The sequence below is a fragment of the Diadema antillarum genome, unplaced genomic scaffold, assembly GCF_040938485.1.
Source record: "Diadema antillarum isolate AM-2024a unplaced genomic scaffold, OU_Dant_1.0 seq00000783_RagTag, whole genome shotgun sequence".
In the NCBI taxonomy this organism is placed as follows: domain Eukaryota; kingdom Metazoa; phylum Echinodermata; class Echinoidea; order Diadematoida; family Diadematidae; genus Diadema; species Diadema antillarum.
This window is the reverse complement of record NW_027271671.1, coordinates 338,619-354,798: the sequence shown is the minus strand read 5'-3', so window position 1 is coordinate 354,798 and position 16,180 is coordinate 338,619. Positions and strand designations below refer to the sequence as shown.

Sequence of the window (16,180 nt, the reverse complement as noted above, 5' to 3'; positions counted from 1 at the left end):
GAAAATTCTGAAAATGTAAAAAGAAAAAAAAAAAGACAGATGGTCGCTAAGACAGGTGGTAAAGATGATAATGGTTCATTCGCAGCTTTGATTGAGAGTTTCTCTTTCATCTATACATAATACAGGTGAAATGAATGGTTTGCACATTTCCCGGTGGCTTTTGCACATTTCCAGGCAAAATTGAACATTTGCACATTTCCCGGCGTCACGTTTGCACATTTCCCGTTGATGAAATTTTGAGATTTGCACATTTCCCGGCAAGACGTTTGCACATTTCCCGGCGTTTGCACATTTCCCGGCGAGACGTTTGCACATTTCCCGGCGTTTGCACATTGTATTTTCCCGGCTCCACTGATCTTCCTTTCTAGCTAAACAAAGGTGAAATCATGGAGTGTACGATCTTTGGTGAAATAACCAACGTTTGGCAGGTTAGTGAATAGACAGAAAGATGCGTCTGTCCGGAGGAGTCTTTTATTTTATTTTATTTTTATTCTATTTTTTTACGTTATCACTCTGACCTGCTCTCCTCCAGAGACAGGGGATCCGTGACCAAGTAACGTCTCCGCTGAACATCGCCGACGACCACCAGATACTAGTACATACAAGACATTTTTCGGTCAAGTTAGTGAAGATCTTACGTGTATAAAGCGGAGGGAAGGCCCGAAGGGGTGAAGCATGGAGCTACCGAGAATCCAAATACCCAGAGTTTCCTCCCTTACAGACGATGTTTTCAGAGATCTTCATCTCAGAAAAGGTTTGTAGACTAGGTCAGATATTTTAGGCCATTCTGTCGAAATCTAATACATACATGTAGATCTAATTTACATAAATTTACACTCTACTCTGTCGGAGAATGCAAAGACGATGAGGTTGTGATTCAGTCCCACATATTGCTATTTTTGTTGGTCATCTGAATAATTCCATTGTGCGCTTATATTTTGTGTGTGTCAGGTTGTATGGTAAGTCACCACAAACCATATGACTGAATGAACAGGATTAAGTTTATTATAATTCTGTTTCCAGTGGTCATTGGAAAAAAAAGAGCAAATGATACTGTGATACACACAGTTTTCATACAGTAAACTTTATGCAGTAAAAGTAAACTGATCTTGATATCAGTGTAAACTATCACTCCCAGTATCAGAATCAACATGATCAAAGCCACTTTTCTTGGCAGCGTAACATAGTTGTCATAAATAACATTAATTTAGTCCACAAGCGCAGGTACTCTTGTCCATATTTTGGGAACCTGGTATACCAGGTTCCTGTAAAAAACTTGTTAAAGCAGTAGGGCCTACTGAAACCTAGTAACTATAATGAAACATATTTCATTCCCCTTTGGTTTTGAATGTTGAAATTGTTTGGTAGGCAAATTTTTCCTTTCTAGTTTGATTTTTGAAGAAGATTTAGCACAGGGCCCCCTCTCTACTCTAGATAGTCAACTGGGATATCATATGGCCTAGTTCTATGTGTTAATATGCATTGATGCGAGACTGATAATATGAGACATGACACACAAATTTATAAGCTCTACATGCCAGTAAATTTAGTTATATTTGTACATGCCCATACATACATTATAGTTATACAAACTATGGTATGCATCATTCAAGCATATTAGATAGTGATCCAAATACATGACGAAGAAACATTGCTGTGTGTTTGGGGGATCTGCCATGATTAAAAGAGTAATCCTTTTCAGCTACAATAGTATAGGCCACCATTGTGCTAAATGGCTGTGGTACTGCATATGGCCTACTGTATTTTCAAAATGAATCATTGACATTGAGTGTTCTCCAAAGTCATGTTATTGGCATGTAACCTTGTAGAATAAGTTTTCACATCAAAGTAAGTAATAATTTCCTTTGCTGTTGTTGTCATTATAGGAGTACCTGTAATCATTACTGATGTAGCAGACAAGTGGCCAGCAGCTGACTGGACGCTAGATGAACTGACAAGGAAAGCTGGTCACAACAAAGCCTTCATTCGACAGCAAACTGACCAGGAGAGCTACAAAGTCAGTATTCTTTACCTGGCTCGACTGTAAGGCCAGGTGTCCCCTTTGTGCTTCTTTACAGTTGAAGACAAGGACTAGAATGATATTTGAATGATCAATTACTGTAAATGTTAATATTATCACAAACATGTGAGTAATTTTTGGGCTTTGGCTTGGTAAGATGAATTGTGCATGTTTTTGCCTTTGCAAAATCAGGACATTGATTTACTGGAACACATGGCATTGAAAAATATACATGTGCATGCTTTTATTTTCGCGCTAGCTGCTAGTTGCCTGAAATGTGTGAAAATTTCCACACCGTTAAAATTTCAACTAATACAGTACTTGATGACCTACATTGTACTCACTTATTCTAAAAAAAAAAAAAAAAATGTCTCCATGTAACCATTTGAATGCACTATTAAGTGTTGCCTATACGTGTAGATGCACACACTTATTGCACCCTGCATGTAAAGTCCTGTGGAGGAGCATGAAAAAGCAGATGTGGACAGACTAATGAATGAAGTGAACAAAATAGATAAAGAAGAAGGATAGTGGCTTTTTGGTCAGTGTTAAAGTTGATAAAGAAGAAGGATAGTGGCTTCTTGGTCAGTGTTAAAGTTAAGGTATAGCAGCATTTAAAAGGGAGGGCTAGTAACTGATCAGTGGGAATCATTGGGAATGCTGGGGGATGATTGTTCCAATCCTTGTGGGATTCATTTAAGAGTACATTATATCTATTGTTGTGTGAAAATTATTTGCTTCAGAATGGTCTCATATTCAAGTATTGTGCAGTTTAATGTTTCCAGGTTAGCATGCCTGTATGTAGCAGTGATTGGGCATTAAACTGCACATTACTTGAATGTGAGTCGCTGAATGTGAGACCGTTCTGAAGCAAACAATTTTCACACAACAATAGATAATGTACTCTTAAATGAATCCCACAAGAATTGGAACAATCATCCCCCAGCATTCCCACTGATTCCCACTGATCAGTTACTAGCCATCCCCTTTAAATGTTTTACTCTCAGTTATTTGAATGTGAGCATTTTGGTAGATAAGAATATTGAATGATGATTCTCTGTTAAGACAGATCTGATATCTTTTACAGGGGTTCTTGTATTCAAGGTCATTTGTGCATGTATCATGTGTGTGTTGGGGGGAAATGGAATTAGACTTTTTTTCTTCTGATTACCACTACCTTTTGGTGTTTTGTACACTAGAAATTAGTTTCTCCCAGCATTGATTTTCCTTCATCAAATATTTACTATGAGATTGTGGAATGGGAGAGATGTGAGCATGGTTTGTTCCTTCTTCATTTAGGTTGGCAGGTCATACAGCATCAGGGAGAGTCCTCTCAGTGACTACATCAGTGACATCCGAGCCGAGAACAGCCGGGCCAAGAGCTCCTACCTGGCTGTGCAGAACATCCGCAGTACTTTCCCGGAGTTGGAGGTAAGAGGCACATCAGTTTTGAATGTTTCGCTGGCTTAGCTGCCTTGCCTTCAACTTTAGAATAAGTTGCATATTTTTAAACTCAAAAAGGTTAGAATTTGTCCGCTCTCTATTATGGATCGCTGCATACATGTATGCTGTAGTGTAGTGTGGCCTGAGGGAAATAGAATGTGAATTTTGATGGATTAGATTTTATTTTGTGTTCTGCATTGAATCACAGGGAATTTTCATATAATTTTCCGCTGGAACGATACAGAAAAGTTAAACATGTACAGGAAATCCTGTCTATGATATATATTTATATTCCTGGGGTCATGCATTCGTGTGTGTAAATATCTATTCATTGTTTTCTATATTTGTCATTATTATCTACACCAGGGTAGAATTTATATGTGGGTTTGCGTGCAGATATGTCACGAAAGCAATTGTCGTATGAGCAAATATCCATTATATCAAGCTCATTTGCACATTAAATTTGTAAGAGTGAACCACCACTCTCTTTCAAAGTTCATGAGTTTTCCCTGTTTGCTTTTTTTAGTTGTTGCAAGTGGGATATAGATATCATGAAATGAAAAGAAGAATGTATTAATCCCCTGCCTTTCTTGTCTGTTGATAAGAATGTAATATCTGTCTGTTGTGTTTAATACCAGTTAATATTTGTTTGTTGATATTTTGGTAATAGGCTGATGTCCCTGTTCCAGGATATGTTGGAAAGCTCCATGGAGGACCATACCTCTGGATAGCAATGAAAGGACATTATGGTGAGCGTACACTGGGGGAGGAGTACTTTATACACTTATATTTTCGCGTACAGATATTTTTGCGAATGACGAGGTCACGGACATTTTCGCGAGATGTTGCTTTCGCAAATTGACACAGAGGTCTTCATAAGCGAACTACTACCTTAGAGTATGGTGACATTTTCGCGTGTTGTTAGATTCACGGTCTGACTGTGATTCGCGAAATTCGCGAAAAACTCTCATGAAAATAACAGCTTATCCATACAGTATATGCAGAGCTTGACACTCACTTTTCCTCTAGTGCCCATGTGGGTCACTGAAATTTTCATCGCCCGAAAAAGACTGGCCTGAAATTAGGGGAAACATTCAACACATTTTGAATCTCAATTGTCCAAACGGGCCAACAAAAGATAACCCTTTTGAAAAATTGGTGGCCCAACATGAATTTTTAGTGACCCTGGACCACCAGGCCACTGCTGATGTTGAGCCTTGGTGTATAGTATAGCTTTATACACTGATGTGACACTCTGTGATAATACAATGCCCCTACCTGAAGAATACAGATTTGCAGACGTAGCACATGAGCTTTAGATACTGTCATACACGATATATTTTGAGAGTATAAAGGATTTCACAAATTAGAACTTGAAAAAATGACTTCAAACTAAGTTGATAAACTTGATATCGAGAACCACAGTGATGCAATGTGAAACAAGTATACCCTTAATAAAGAGAAAATTTATTGATATACCACCTTTGAACTGATGAAGAATGTATTTGTGTTATGGGTGGCAGTATTTTTGCAAATATGAGGTAGCAGCAAATGTAAAAGAAAACACTTTTCTACACTAATCAGTAAAATGTTTTTGTTTCCTTTTAACCCTGTCGTGATGCACATGATTAAACATTCAAATTTATGAAGTTCTTCCGTCGAGATGTTTTCATTGCAACTGATTGACAAATTGCCCTACATCGACGTAAATAAGCACTGAATTGATCAATTCAGTGCTTATTTACGTCGATGTAGGGCAATTTGTCAATCAGTTGCAATGATTAAACATCTTGAAAATATCATGCAAAGTGTATTATCATTTTTTGTGTGTGTCAACTACTATACTGTAAAAGTGAAAATTTTTGCGGTGTTGACATTTTTGCGTATTTTGTGCAACCAGAAACTAGCTCGAAAATAAAGGCACACAAATGTTTGCTTGCCATATGATTCTGTAGTTGATGTCTTGCTTCCGCGGAATTAATATCATGCAGAACTCATCTTACCCGACTGAGCGTGAAAAATATGCACTTTTACAGTACTGTGTATTCCTCAAAATATTGGTACGTTTAGTATTGGCCAACCACTTTTAGTCAGACATGTCTCCGTGTTGTTCCCTCTCAGAATTCTGTCACTTTGACCCAGATGACGGTCTGCTTGTAATCCTGCAAGGCTCCAAAAAGGTCAGACTGTATGGGTGTGACCTTCGACCTCTCTACCCTAATCCTCTGGGGTCAAGGGGCAGGACCATCCAAGCACAGGTCAACTGTGACAACCCTGACACAAGTGCTTTCCCAGAGTTTACTCACGTCCAGTGCCACGAATGCGTGCTGAATGCAGGTGAAATGTAAGTTCAGGACATTATGAAATGGTTATGACACTTGATTGCAATATTCCCTCTCTCTCTCTCATATATGCTTCTATAATTTTAGTTTAGTATTTTTTTTTTGGGGGGGGGGGGGAGGGGGAAGAAGGGGTGGAATTTCATGATACACCAAAGCCAGATGCATCTACAAACACATGGTTCAAATATAGCGTTGTGTTCAGATATATGATAGTCAACAACATAAACTTGAATTGAACAAAAGCTAAAACCCTTAAAGCCCAAACAAAGTTCTGGTTCGCCTGCAAAAGTTGTCAAATTTCGCTCCCAAATGTGAACGTATGCTTAGGAAATGTGCAGGAAAACGATGTTATAACAAGATATTAGATGGGTAACGACGAAAATGCGAAATATTAACCAAAAAGGTTCAGTCTCAGTACTTACCCGAACGGGGTCAGGCTAAACTCGGACTCGGGGATAACTCGGCTTCGCTTTGACGGCGGGATGAGTTGTAATGGTTGTCCCTCTGATTGTACAGTGTTGTCCTATGGGAGCAGCCTGTATAAACTATAGCGCTTCGTGTTCTGGCTACTCGCAGTAATGGTCCGAGTTGTTACAACGCGCGCATCAAAAACCTCTTTTGCGCGCATGCAAAATTAGTGTGCGCCTATCAAGCACCTCTAAAACAATCAAAGGCGCTTGATAAACAACAACAAAAACTCCAAAGACCGCGCGTCTCAGCAACTGAGGACTGCGCGCTGTCATTTTTGTTTTGTTTTGTACAGGATTACGTTAGCACGCACTTTCCTGTCCATTCAGTTAGGCCTCATTTGGTATCATGCAGTGGCCAGTAGAATGTGGCGATCACGAACTGCGTGTGAATTGTCTGAAGTAGGGTCGAATTTTTCCCGAGACCGAGTTAGTCTGGAGCCTTGTGGAATAAAAGTCGGTTTTCCTACTATTATTATTTTTCTCAAAATACTCCAAACCGACTCATCATTCCGGCAAACCGCGTCAGCCAGGTAAGTTTCTTGGTGGACTCTTTTGATATATTGCAAGAAAAAATGAATGGTGCTAGACGGGTTCTCAAGCACTTACCGAAACTTAGTTTTCACTTTAACCCTAAAAAGGCCGGGGGGGGGTTGAATCAACCCCCCCTTGACATTTTTCGCGACTACTCCGCCGCGCGAAATTTTTTGACCGCACCGTTCGCTGACTTTTTACTTTCAAGTCTCGCGCATCTTTTGACACCATTTTCGCGAAAATCGCGCATACCGTTACGATGCTGCATGACGTTTAATACATGCCTGTCAGACCGAAAATGGCTCAAAAACGTGATTTTGTGTATAAAGTCTATGCAAATGGAGTTTTCTCTTCTTATTCATAAAGATATGATTATTTTCACTTTCATAGGCTGAAACTAATTAATTTTAGCATAATTATGCTTGAAATAGGTTCTGTCATACATTTTGCGGGAAAAAAATGACAAAACAAAAGGTCGAAAAAACAAAGAAATACGTAAGAAATTCATAAAACAATAAAATACATAAGAAATTGATTTTGATACCAAATTTTTTTTTCAAGTACATTGTTAGGAATGCTACAAAGAATGTTTTCACCAAAAATTAGGATTCTAGGAGCTTTGATTTCTGATTTAGAGCAAAATGTATGATTTTATGCATATATTAGCATAATTAATTATTATCATGAAAATTTTCATTTCTTTTTGTAAAGCTTGGTATAATACGCCACAGGTAATGCATGTGCCAAATTTCATGGCGATTGTGCGATCGATGGCTGAGATCTCGGGGGGGTTGAATCAACCCCTCCCCAGCCACAGATCACCCAAAAAAGTCCGGCCTGGTTAGGGTTAAAAACCCTGTGCAAATATCAGACAGAAATATATGAAGTTGTAAGGCCAAGCTCTTGAATGCATCTCTGATGTCATAGTATTCCAGGAGGTTGGTCTGTTGCAATCTCAGACGTTGAGTGAAATTCTCGCACAGGAGACAAATGTAGAAGTCATATCCCAATACACACCGTACATGGGCAATCCATAAACAAGAAGGGAAAAGGGGGATGAAAAACTGACAGTGTTTTTATTTTTTTCCAATGTGATCTTGAATTGTAGGTTGTTTATTCCAGCCTTCTGGTGGCATCAAGTCACATCACTTGAGATGACAATCTCTGTCAACTTCTTCTTTGGTGACGGCGGAGAGAATGAATACCTGGCAAAGATCATGGTTAGTCTCAAGATACCTTTTGTTCTTTGCTCTCAGAGGCAGAATATGCATTTTCTAGATCCTGCATTCTTCTGTGATCTCTTTCTAACTTTTTGATAGTTACGTTTTTGGTTTTGAGTTTTATTACCAAACAAATCAGGGAGAACAATTCTATAAGACCAAAGACCACTGTGGAAGAGAATGTTTGACAAAAGTTCATATTACGTTTTCATGATTGCTTCATTAGTGTATCCCCCGAACAGAGTTCGGAGGATACTATTGCATTTGGCCTTATTGCGCTGCCACCGCGTCCGCTGCAGTTCTTCTTAGGTCATCTTCAAATTTGGCATGAAGTTGTATTATGGTAAATACGAAGATGCCTATAGTTTTTGGTGATGGCGCCCTCACTTAATCTGTCTTTATACATGAAAAGGTAAATTTGACAGAGTCTGCATGTGTGTGCGACGCTGGCCTTGTTTCTTGACCGATTTTTTTCAAATTTGGTATGTGAATGTATCATAGTCAAGTCTATACACCTGTACCTATTGATAATGCTGCCCTCAATGTTCCACCTTTTACAGGGTCAAAGGTCACCCTGATCATGTGAAAATTTGCAAACTTGATTGTTATTCAACGGATTTTATTCAGACTTGCTAAGGAGGTGTATGGGTGGTCATTCTAGATGAAGGACACAACAGTTTATGGTGACAACGCCCTCAGTGTTCCGACTTGGATGCCATGTCACATTTCTGGTGTGGACTCTATCAGCCTAATTTCTTATCAGATTTTCTTCACATTTGGCAGAAAGGTGCATGATAGTGAAATGAAGATGCCTGTTGTTTTTGGTGGTGGTGCCCTTGCTTGTTCTGTCTTTATACACAAAGCGGTAAATATTTCAGGGTCTGCTTGTTTGTATGATCCTGTCTGTGTTTCTTATTGGTTCCCAGTTGCCATATTATTCAACAGTTTAGCCTAAAATGGGGTATGGGGGGGGGGGGGGGGGGGGGGGAGTTCGGGGAAAACGTGCTCAATCGGGTCCCCCGGTTGAGTGCTCTAATTAACAGTTAATGACAAGATGCATCTCTTTCTGTACTAGATCAATTTGAGGCAGTAAGTGGCATGAAGACTTTTGTGATGCTGATCTGATTGAGAAGGAATGCATACATTATGCCATATCATCTTCTTATAACCTTGCTATAGTGTGACATTGTTGTGGAATGGGGTTGTAGTACTGTGTGGCTACATTGCCCACCCGAAACAGAATTGTGTATGTTATTTTGTGTGAAAACTGATGTGTTGACAGTTAAGAAACATTATTACCTCATCACATTACCTCCTTGCCATCTCCCAGGAGCCTATGAGGTGGCAAGCTTTCTCCCACTGGCTGCTGAACATTGTGGAGCAGAACCGACCCTTTGCCTCCTTTCAGCGAGTTCTGCAGGATCTGCCTGAGAGCCTGACCAGCTTCCTCCTCAAGACGTGGCACGAGAGACCCTCCCCGGAGCAGCTGGACCGCCTTGTGCGACTGGTCCTGGAACACATGGACTTGGAAGCACTTCCTAAGGGGGAGCCCAGGACCTCCAAGCACCCGCCTGTCATGAAGATCCGGGGTTTACTCTGGAGAAAGTGAAACCTCCGGGTCACTGAAGAGCATGCGCATATTCACTATGATGCAGAAAACATGTGAAGCAACATCTGATATTGTCTTGCATGAAGTGTTGTCATGGAAACAGCACCGGATGTGAAATGTTAGGCAGGAATACAGAAATACTGACAAAGGAGCTGAATGCCACTGTATGTTGATGAATACATTGATCCCTGAGGCAAAACAGCAGCAACAACAAATGCCTGGGAATTAGAAAGCAGGAATCCTGATGATGTGAGGTCACCCACTAGTGCGCCCTGACAGTGTTCCACATCATACTTACATGCCGCGGTATGTTCCCTGCTGGTATTATATTGTCTTTGATCCTGTCAAGCGCATAGTAAAAGAAGATGTGGCTACATGCATAGTGTTTGCTGTAATGCCTCGAAGCCCACAACATTTATTATTGCCATAAGTTGCAGTTCCCTACTTTTGTTCATGATTCGATCATTCAGTCTTAATGCAACCTATAGCTAGTGATTAATAGTTGACACTTTGGTTGTGCATGAGGTCTACAGATCCCCAATGCAAATAGTGGTCAAATTTATTCAGTTGATGCCATGCAGTGTGAGGGAATGAAATTTTGAAGGAAAAAAAATTGCCTAAGGTCAAATAGCAACAAATTTGCCTGAAAACATTGATGTCTTTCTTGTAGTTCATCTGACTCTCTGTCTCTGCAAACATGATTCGTACCATAACAATATTTATTTCCAGTACAATGTACATTGTGTATGTGTAATGATTATTAAACTTTCACTACACACCCCCTCGGCCAACAAGATCGATACCCATATCTTTTTCTTCTTTTTTTTTTCCTACTATCTCGTTACTGCCTACTAAACCATTACTTTTTGTCAAAATTCTCAAAATTCATTTAACGCGTTGTCCAATTTGTTCTCTAAATACATGTAACACATTCATTATAAAAAGAACACCCTGCTGATATAAGCAATTTAGTATCTCCTTTTGTGTCAACCCCCCCCCCCCGTAACTACCTCATTATCGATACATGCCAGTAGCACACAAAATGACAATTTAGAATTTAACATCAGTAATAAAACATAACAATACTTGTCATTCACTCATAGCCTTATCCATCATTTGACAGATTTATTCCTTTGAACAATATACAAACTTAGCACGCCATGACATAAATCGAATGTGCAACATAATACCTTAAAAATTAAGTTGTTGCCAGGATTATAGTCCTGAACTGTATTTGCCCGAAACCCGGGCAAAACCCCCAAATTCTGACATTAGTGACTTCCGCTAATGTAGTTCCTAACTCTGACAAGATTCTAGATTCAATATAGATGATGAAGATTAACGTTCTCCATATCTGTCCTTAGTCATCTAGGGTGGCGTCCACAGGACCGACTGTGAAGTGGCTTTCACTTGGAAATGTATTATCAGGACAATCCGGCTCAGTTCGTTGAGCAGACTTCTCAGTCTGAAACAGACCTAGTCCTCTCAAATACATGAAAGGGCTTCCGGCTGAGCCCAAACGAAGCCCTCGACCCAGAGACCCTTGGGAGATATATTCTGAAATGTATAAATGTTAGCCTTAGCCTCCAACTGACTACAGAAATATCCACCTCCAGAAAAATATGAACATAAAATACAAAATACTCATAATCATTTTCTTGAGGGTGACTTTCCTTAATTTCACTAAACATATCCTATGTACAGTGCTCTATATACAAGGGTGGCTTTCCCTATGAATTGTGGAATGCCGGGGCTATTAGTACCCATATAGTTGTAAGTCACAGGTTCAGGTGCTGGGACAAGCCTTAGGGATAGGCCCCTGCCCTGACCTACAGTGGGAGCTGTGGTCATTCTGAGGAAGGCCTCGAGTCCGCGAGCTTGGCCTCTACCCCGGGCCATCCTGGCCCACGCCCAATCCACGGCTTGGGAGGGCTGGGAGCCGGGGCTTGGGGCCCAGGAAGCATCTTTTAAACGCTGAAGACGAAAAATCCCTTCGATGTGACCTGATGAAAAACAGTCTGCACCCAGCCTGATCGAAATTGCTTGTGTGCTTCCATGCTGCGGTAGTTTTTTCATCATAGCACAGGAGAAGAAACAACACAAAAATAGAAATAAGTGTAAATGTTTACTTTGATCAATGCTGTTAACAGAGTTGAACATTTTCTTCCCAAAGTTTTTAAGAAGTGTATCTCTGCAAGACCTGAAAGACTGAAGCTTACACACTTGAAGGGCTTCATCGTACCCAGTGTAGTTTCTTCCCAAGGTGATCCGAAGTGCTCTCTTCTGTACAAATTATATTTTCTCAGCTTGTGTTTCTGTTAGCAAAGTGTGCCAAACTGGGCATGCATACCCTACTCAAGAGCTGGTCTGATAAAGCAACAGAATACTGTCACCATGTCCTAAATGGGGGTTTTACACTTCTTCAGCATGCATGGAGTGTATAATTTGTCGAGGTCTTCTGCGAGGTGGCAGCCTCTGGTTTCCTCCTGACAGACCAAACCAATCCAGAGCTCAGTCTCGGTAGTCTGTAGAAATCAAGTTCAGGACACTTGGTATTCAGCCTCGGAGTTTTGGCTGTAACCCCTCATCATAGACAGTCTCCTCCAGCCGTCCCTTCAGAGTTAATGTCTTGCTGCCCTTGTGGGAGCTGTCCAGGAAACAGATCCTGTCATAGAGGGTCACCAGCTGGAGTGAACATTCTTGCAATCCCTCTGCTGGAGCCTGCTGGTAGCTAAAAAACTTCTGGAGCGGAACCGGAAATGAGACCCCACTCCTAAAGACCTTCTCCAGAGTAGAGAAGATCTCCTTCACGTCATCGGTTACCGTGACCCAGAATCTCTCAGTGGGCGTTCCCACCTAAGTGGTTATGGACGAAAGCAGCCTGCTCTTTGTTAATTACCCGGTAAGCTTGCTCTTCATGTCTGTGATTCAGTCTTGAATGGTCAGATCTCCAGGTGTAACTGGCTTTACTTGTAACAAGAAGATTGGCTGGATGCTGGTAGCTGTGCTCGCTGAGGCATGAACCTTAAGCCTCTCTTACATCCCGTCGTGCGTCTTTAGAGATCGTGCGGACTTCCTGTCAGGCGTGGAGTTGTTGCAGGGTGAAAATTAAATTCCAGGGGAGTGTCTTGCTCAAAAAGTGAGGCCCGCAAGTGGTCTGTACACCTTTTTGGAAGTAGGAAGAAGTAAGGAGCACGTAAGATCTCTACTTCTGTCGCACACAATGAGTGGGATATTTGTACGTGAATTGCAGGTGAAGCGTACTTTTTCAGAAATCGTACTTACAAAGTAAGAGAAATGTAAGAGAAATGTATGGAGCACGGAAGTGTTAAGCAAGACAATCGTGCGTCAAATTGGAAGAACGCACGGATAATCACAATGATATAAAAGGATGCACTGAGTCTCTTCCATCATTCACTGTTTCAGCATCCAATATGGCACTACCAAGAAGGATGCGCCATCGTCTTTTACAGCTGTTGTTGCAAGAGGAAGCTGCCACTTCTTCCGGACTGTTAGAACCTCTTGCCCTGAGCCAGACTTCTTCTTGTGGGGGCTCATCATCTTTCCAACTTGTGTGCACTGGTTCTTGAACCAACCTTGAATTTTAGATGCTGAAACATAATATGAAAACACCCCTAAATAAAGGTCTGGGAATTACACAGTATAATGTTTTTACTACTGCAACATGGCTGAAACTATTTCTTATACTTCCTTCTTTTCCCAATACATTGTACATGCTATTTTAGTAGAAATGTTGGGGAATATTTATACATATTTGTTAGCCAAAAATTTCACTCACCATGACAGTTCAGTTGGGTGGCCATTTGGTCCAGAACCTTCCTCTTGTACTGAGTGTTGCTGTACTTGGAGTTGCCCTTGGTGTAGAACTCGTCATGCTGCTCAAAAAACTCCACAAGTCTGGCCTCCTCCTCACTGTTGAAGTCATAGCGAGACAAGTTCTGCTTGCCTGTGGCACTTGTGGTGCTCTCTGCATCGGACGCCACACCTGAGACTTCTTCTCCTTCAGCCCTTTCCCCTTCTCTCTCCTCTGCAGCTACTTTTCTTTCCCTCTCTTTCCTTCTCCTAATTTCTTCTGATTCCTCTTCCCTGCTCTTCTTCCCCTTCCTGCTACCTGATTTCCCCTTGGGAGCCATTGTTCACAAAATGTGGACTCACTGCAGAAAATGTTGACGCGGAACTGAAAGCATACTGTCCATATCAGCTTTTATATAGGAGCATGATGCACCTGAGCATGTCTCAACATGTACTTCTGACGCACTTTTTATCGTGCTGATCACATTCGTCGTCTGAGTGTGACGTACTTCACAAGTACGGTAGTAGTACTCACCATGCAATTTGGAAGTAGATAATACGCACGGAGGAAGTGCGCTCACCCCCCCTTTTGTTAACACGTACATTGAAAGCAAGTGGAAAGTAAGAGCCTCTTGCTTGGTAAGTACACCTTCGTGGGAAAATACCCGGAATTGTTGCATGTTTTGCCTGTGTTACACGCACGCCTATCGAACTTATTCAGGACTTTTGTCTTGCATACTCCGAGCGTGCCCCACGCGTGCTAATTGTCGCAGCCAGGTTGTAGCGAAAAACTGGCCGGCAAGTTTTCAGGCTGCGTGCTATGCGTTGTGTTTTCGACCACCAAAAAAAGTACTTTCCACTTGCGTGCATCTCACTACTTGGCCCATTTTTGGCACGCAAACCACTCGTAGTACCACGCATGACCGGATGTAAGAGAGCCTTGAGTGTCGTCCTTTCCTTCCGCAAACTTGGCTTCCAGCTCCACCACCTTCTCCCTCAGTGCCATAATCTCCAATTTCTCCATTTTTCTCCAGCAGGGGGCAGGTAGGTGAACAGTGAACTGCAAATCCTGTCCGTGATGCCAATTTTTGTAACGGGTAACAAATGGAGCTTGGACTTGCAGTAGTGGTCACCAAGATTCTTTTTATTTGCATGTTCTGATCATCAATTGGAATGGTCTTGTGCCAAACCGAACCAAACCCCCTGCCAGAGACAAAGATAGTTGATTCTCAAACAACTTCCTCTGCTTCCGCAATATCTCGTTGGTTCCAGTTGTCAAAGCTGTCAATATGAAGTGAGGAGAGGAAAACTTCTTTTTTCATTAGGTTTAGTTCCCTTCCTAAAAACACATTTTAACTTAAATTCCAATCCACCAATGCACAGTTCTACGTCCCTTTTACTGCCACTTTGCTTGGATGGAGGGCTATGAGGTCATATCTTGACTCAAGAAGGACTGAGGGTGGACATTATGCCCAAATTTGGCAAGTAAAAGTGGAGATTGTGACTGGAAGGATTGGGCTTTCAGAAATGATGCAGAATTACTCATTCTCTCGGAAAATTTTTTGCTTTGTTACTTTTTGTTTGAATTTGATTCTAAGAAATTGTTTTCTTTTGTTCTTCCAAAACCGGATTGCTACATACATATCACTGATATGTATATGATAAGTTGCTAACAGTGGTCATCATCATCTAGGTATTGCTAAAATAAAACAAGGCTGTGCAAGGTCCTTGAAGATGGTCTGTCTTCCTCTTGTCACAATTCGTTGCTGGACCTCTTGCGGCACATTCTTGGACACTTGTAGTGCAGTTCTTTTTAATAATAATAATAATTAGCATTTTTACCACGCTTAATACATGGTTTCTAAGCGCCTTACACATATCATAATCATATCGAAACATAATCTTGCATATCATTCAACATAACTACAAACTCTACAATAATTTACATTACTTAATATAATATCTGTACACACAAAAATAGAAAAAAAAGGGTAACATAGAGAAACATGAGATCACTGGAAATTCAAATTATATTGTCTTCATTAATGTGTCTTCAGGAGGGTCTTAAACGTATCTAGCGAGGGTGAAGATCTGATGTGCAGGGGGAGCTTGTTCCATAGTTGGGGCGCAGCGACAGCGAAAGCACGACTTCCATAGCGGGTATGTGGTATGGGTCCAGGGCTAAGTTGAAGATGGATTGAGCGGGAGGATCGCAGGACACGGGATGAATTCTTGGGAAGTAATAGTTCAGAGATGTATCCAGGGGCTAAACCGTGCTTGGCTTTGTAGGTAAGGGTAAGTATTTTGAATTGTATTCTTTGAACCATGGGCAGCCAGTGAAGGGAGCGAAGGATGGGAGTGATATGGTCGGATTTCTTGGTGCGAGAGACGAGACGAGCTGCTGTGTTCTGGATTCTTTGCAGGGGGGCAATATGGGCATAGGGAAGGTTGACATACAGAGAATTACAATAGTCGAGGTGTGTGGTGACAAAGGCATGGACAAGACGCTCCGTGTTGGCTTGATCCAGGAAGCGTCTAAGTTTCCCAATTTTGCATATGCTGAACGCGGCTGAGCCGCACGTGTTGTTTATATGCCTCTGTAGATTGAGCTTGTGGTCTACGACGACACCGAGATCTCGAACTGATGCCGATGGGGAGATAGCATCTCCAAAACAGTTGTTCGGAAAGGGCGTTGATTGGCGAAACTGAGATGAGACGTGAAGGATTTCAGT

The 16,180-nt window shown here is 41.3% G+C and overlaps 1 protein-coding gene across 1 annotated transcript; it reads left to right on the top strand.

Moving 5' to 3' along the window:
• Positions 1-651: 651 nt before the first annotated feature.
• LOC139739109 (bifunctional peptidase and arginyl-hydroxylase JMJD5-like) lies at positions 652-15,195 on the top strand. Its single transcript, XM_071649727.1, has 7 exons — positions 652-754; positions 1,887-2,017; positions 3,320-3,451; positions 4,134-4,212; positions 5,585-5,807; positions 7,915-8,026; positions 9,357-15,195. The coding sequence occupies exons 1-7, from the start codon at positions 676-678 to the stop codon at positions 9,633-9,635; spliced, it is 1,035 nt and encodes a 344-aa protein (XP_071505828.1). The 5' UTR covers positions 652-675; the 3' UTR covers positions 9,636-15,195.
• Positions 15,196-16,180: the final 985 nt, after the last annotated feature.

Excerpts from the sequence above, each read along its gene's own strand:
- LOC139739109 (XM_071649727.1), top strand. The coding sequence starts at position 676 with ATGGAGCTACCGAGAATCCAAATACCCAGAGTTTCCTCCCTTACAGAC. Across the intron at positions 755-1,886 it reads AGATCTTCATCTCAGAAAAG|GAGTACCTGTAATCATTACT; the intron begins GTTTGTAGACTA and ends TTGTCATTATAG. Across the intron at positions 3,452-4,133 it reads GTACTTTCCCGGAGTTGGAG|GCTGATGTCCCTGTTCCAGG; the intron begins GTAAGAGGCACA and ends TTTTGGTAATAG.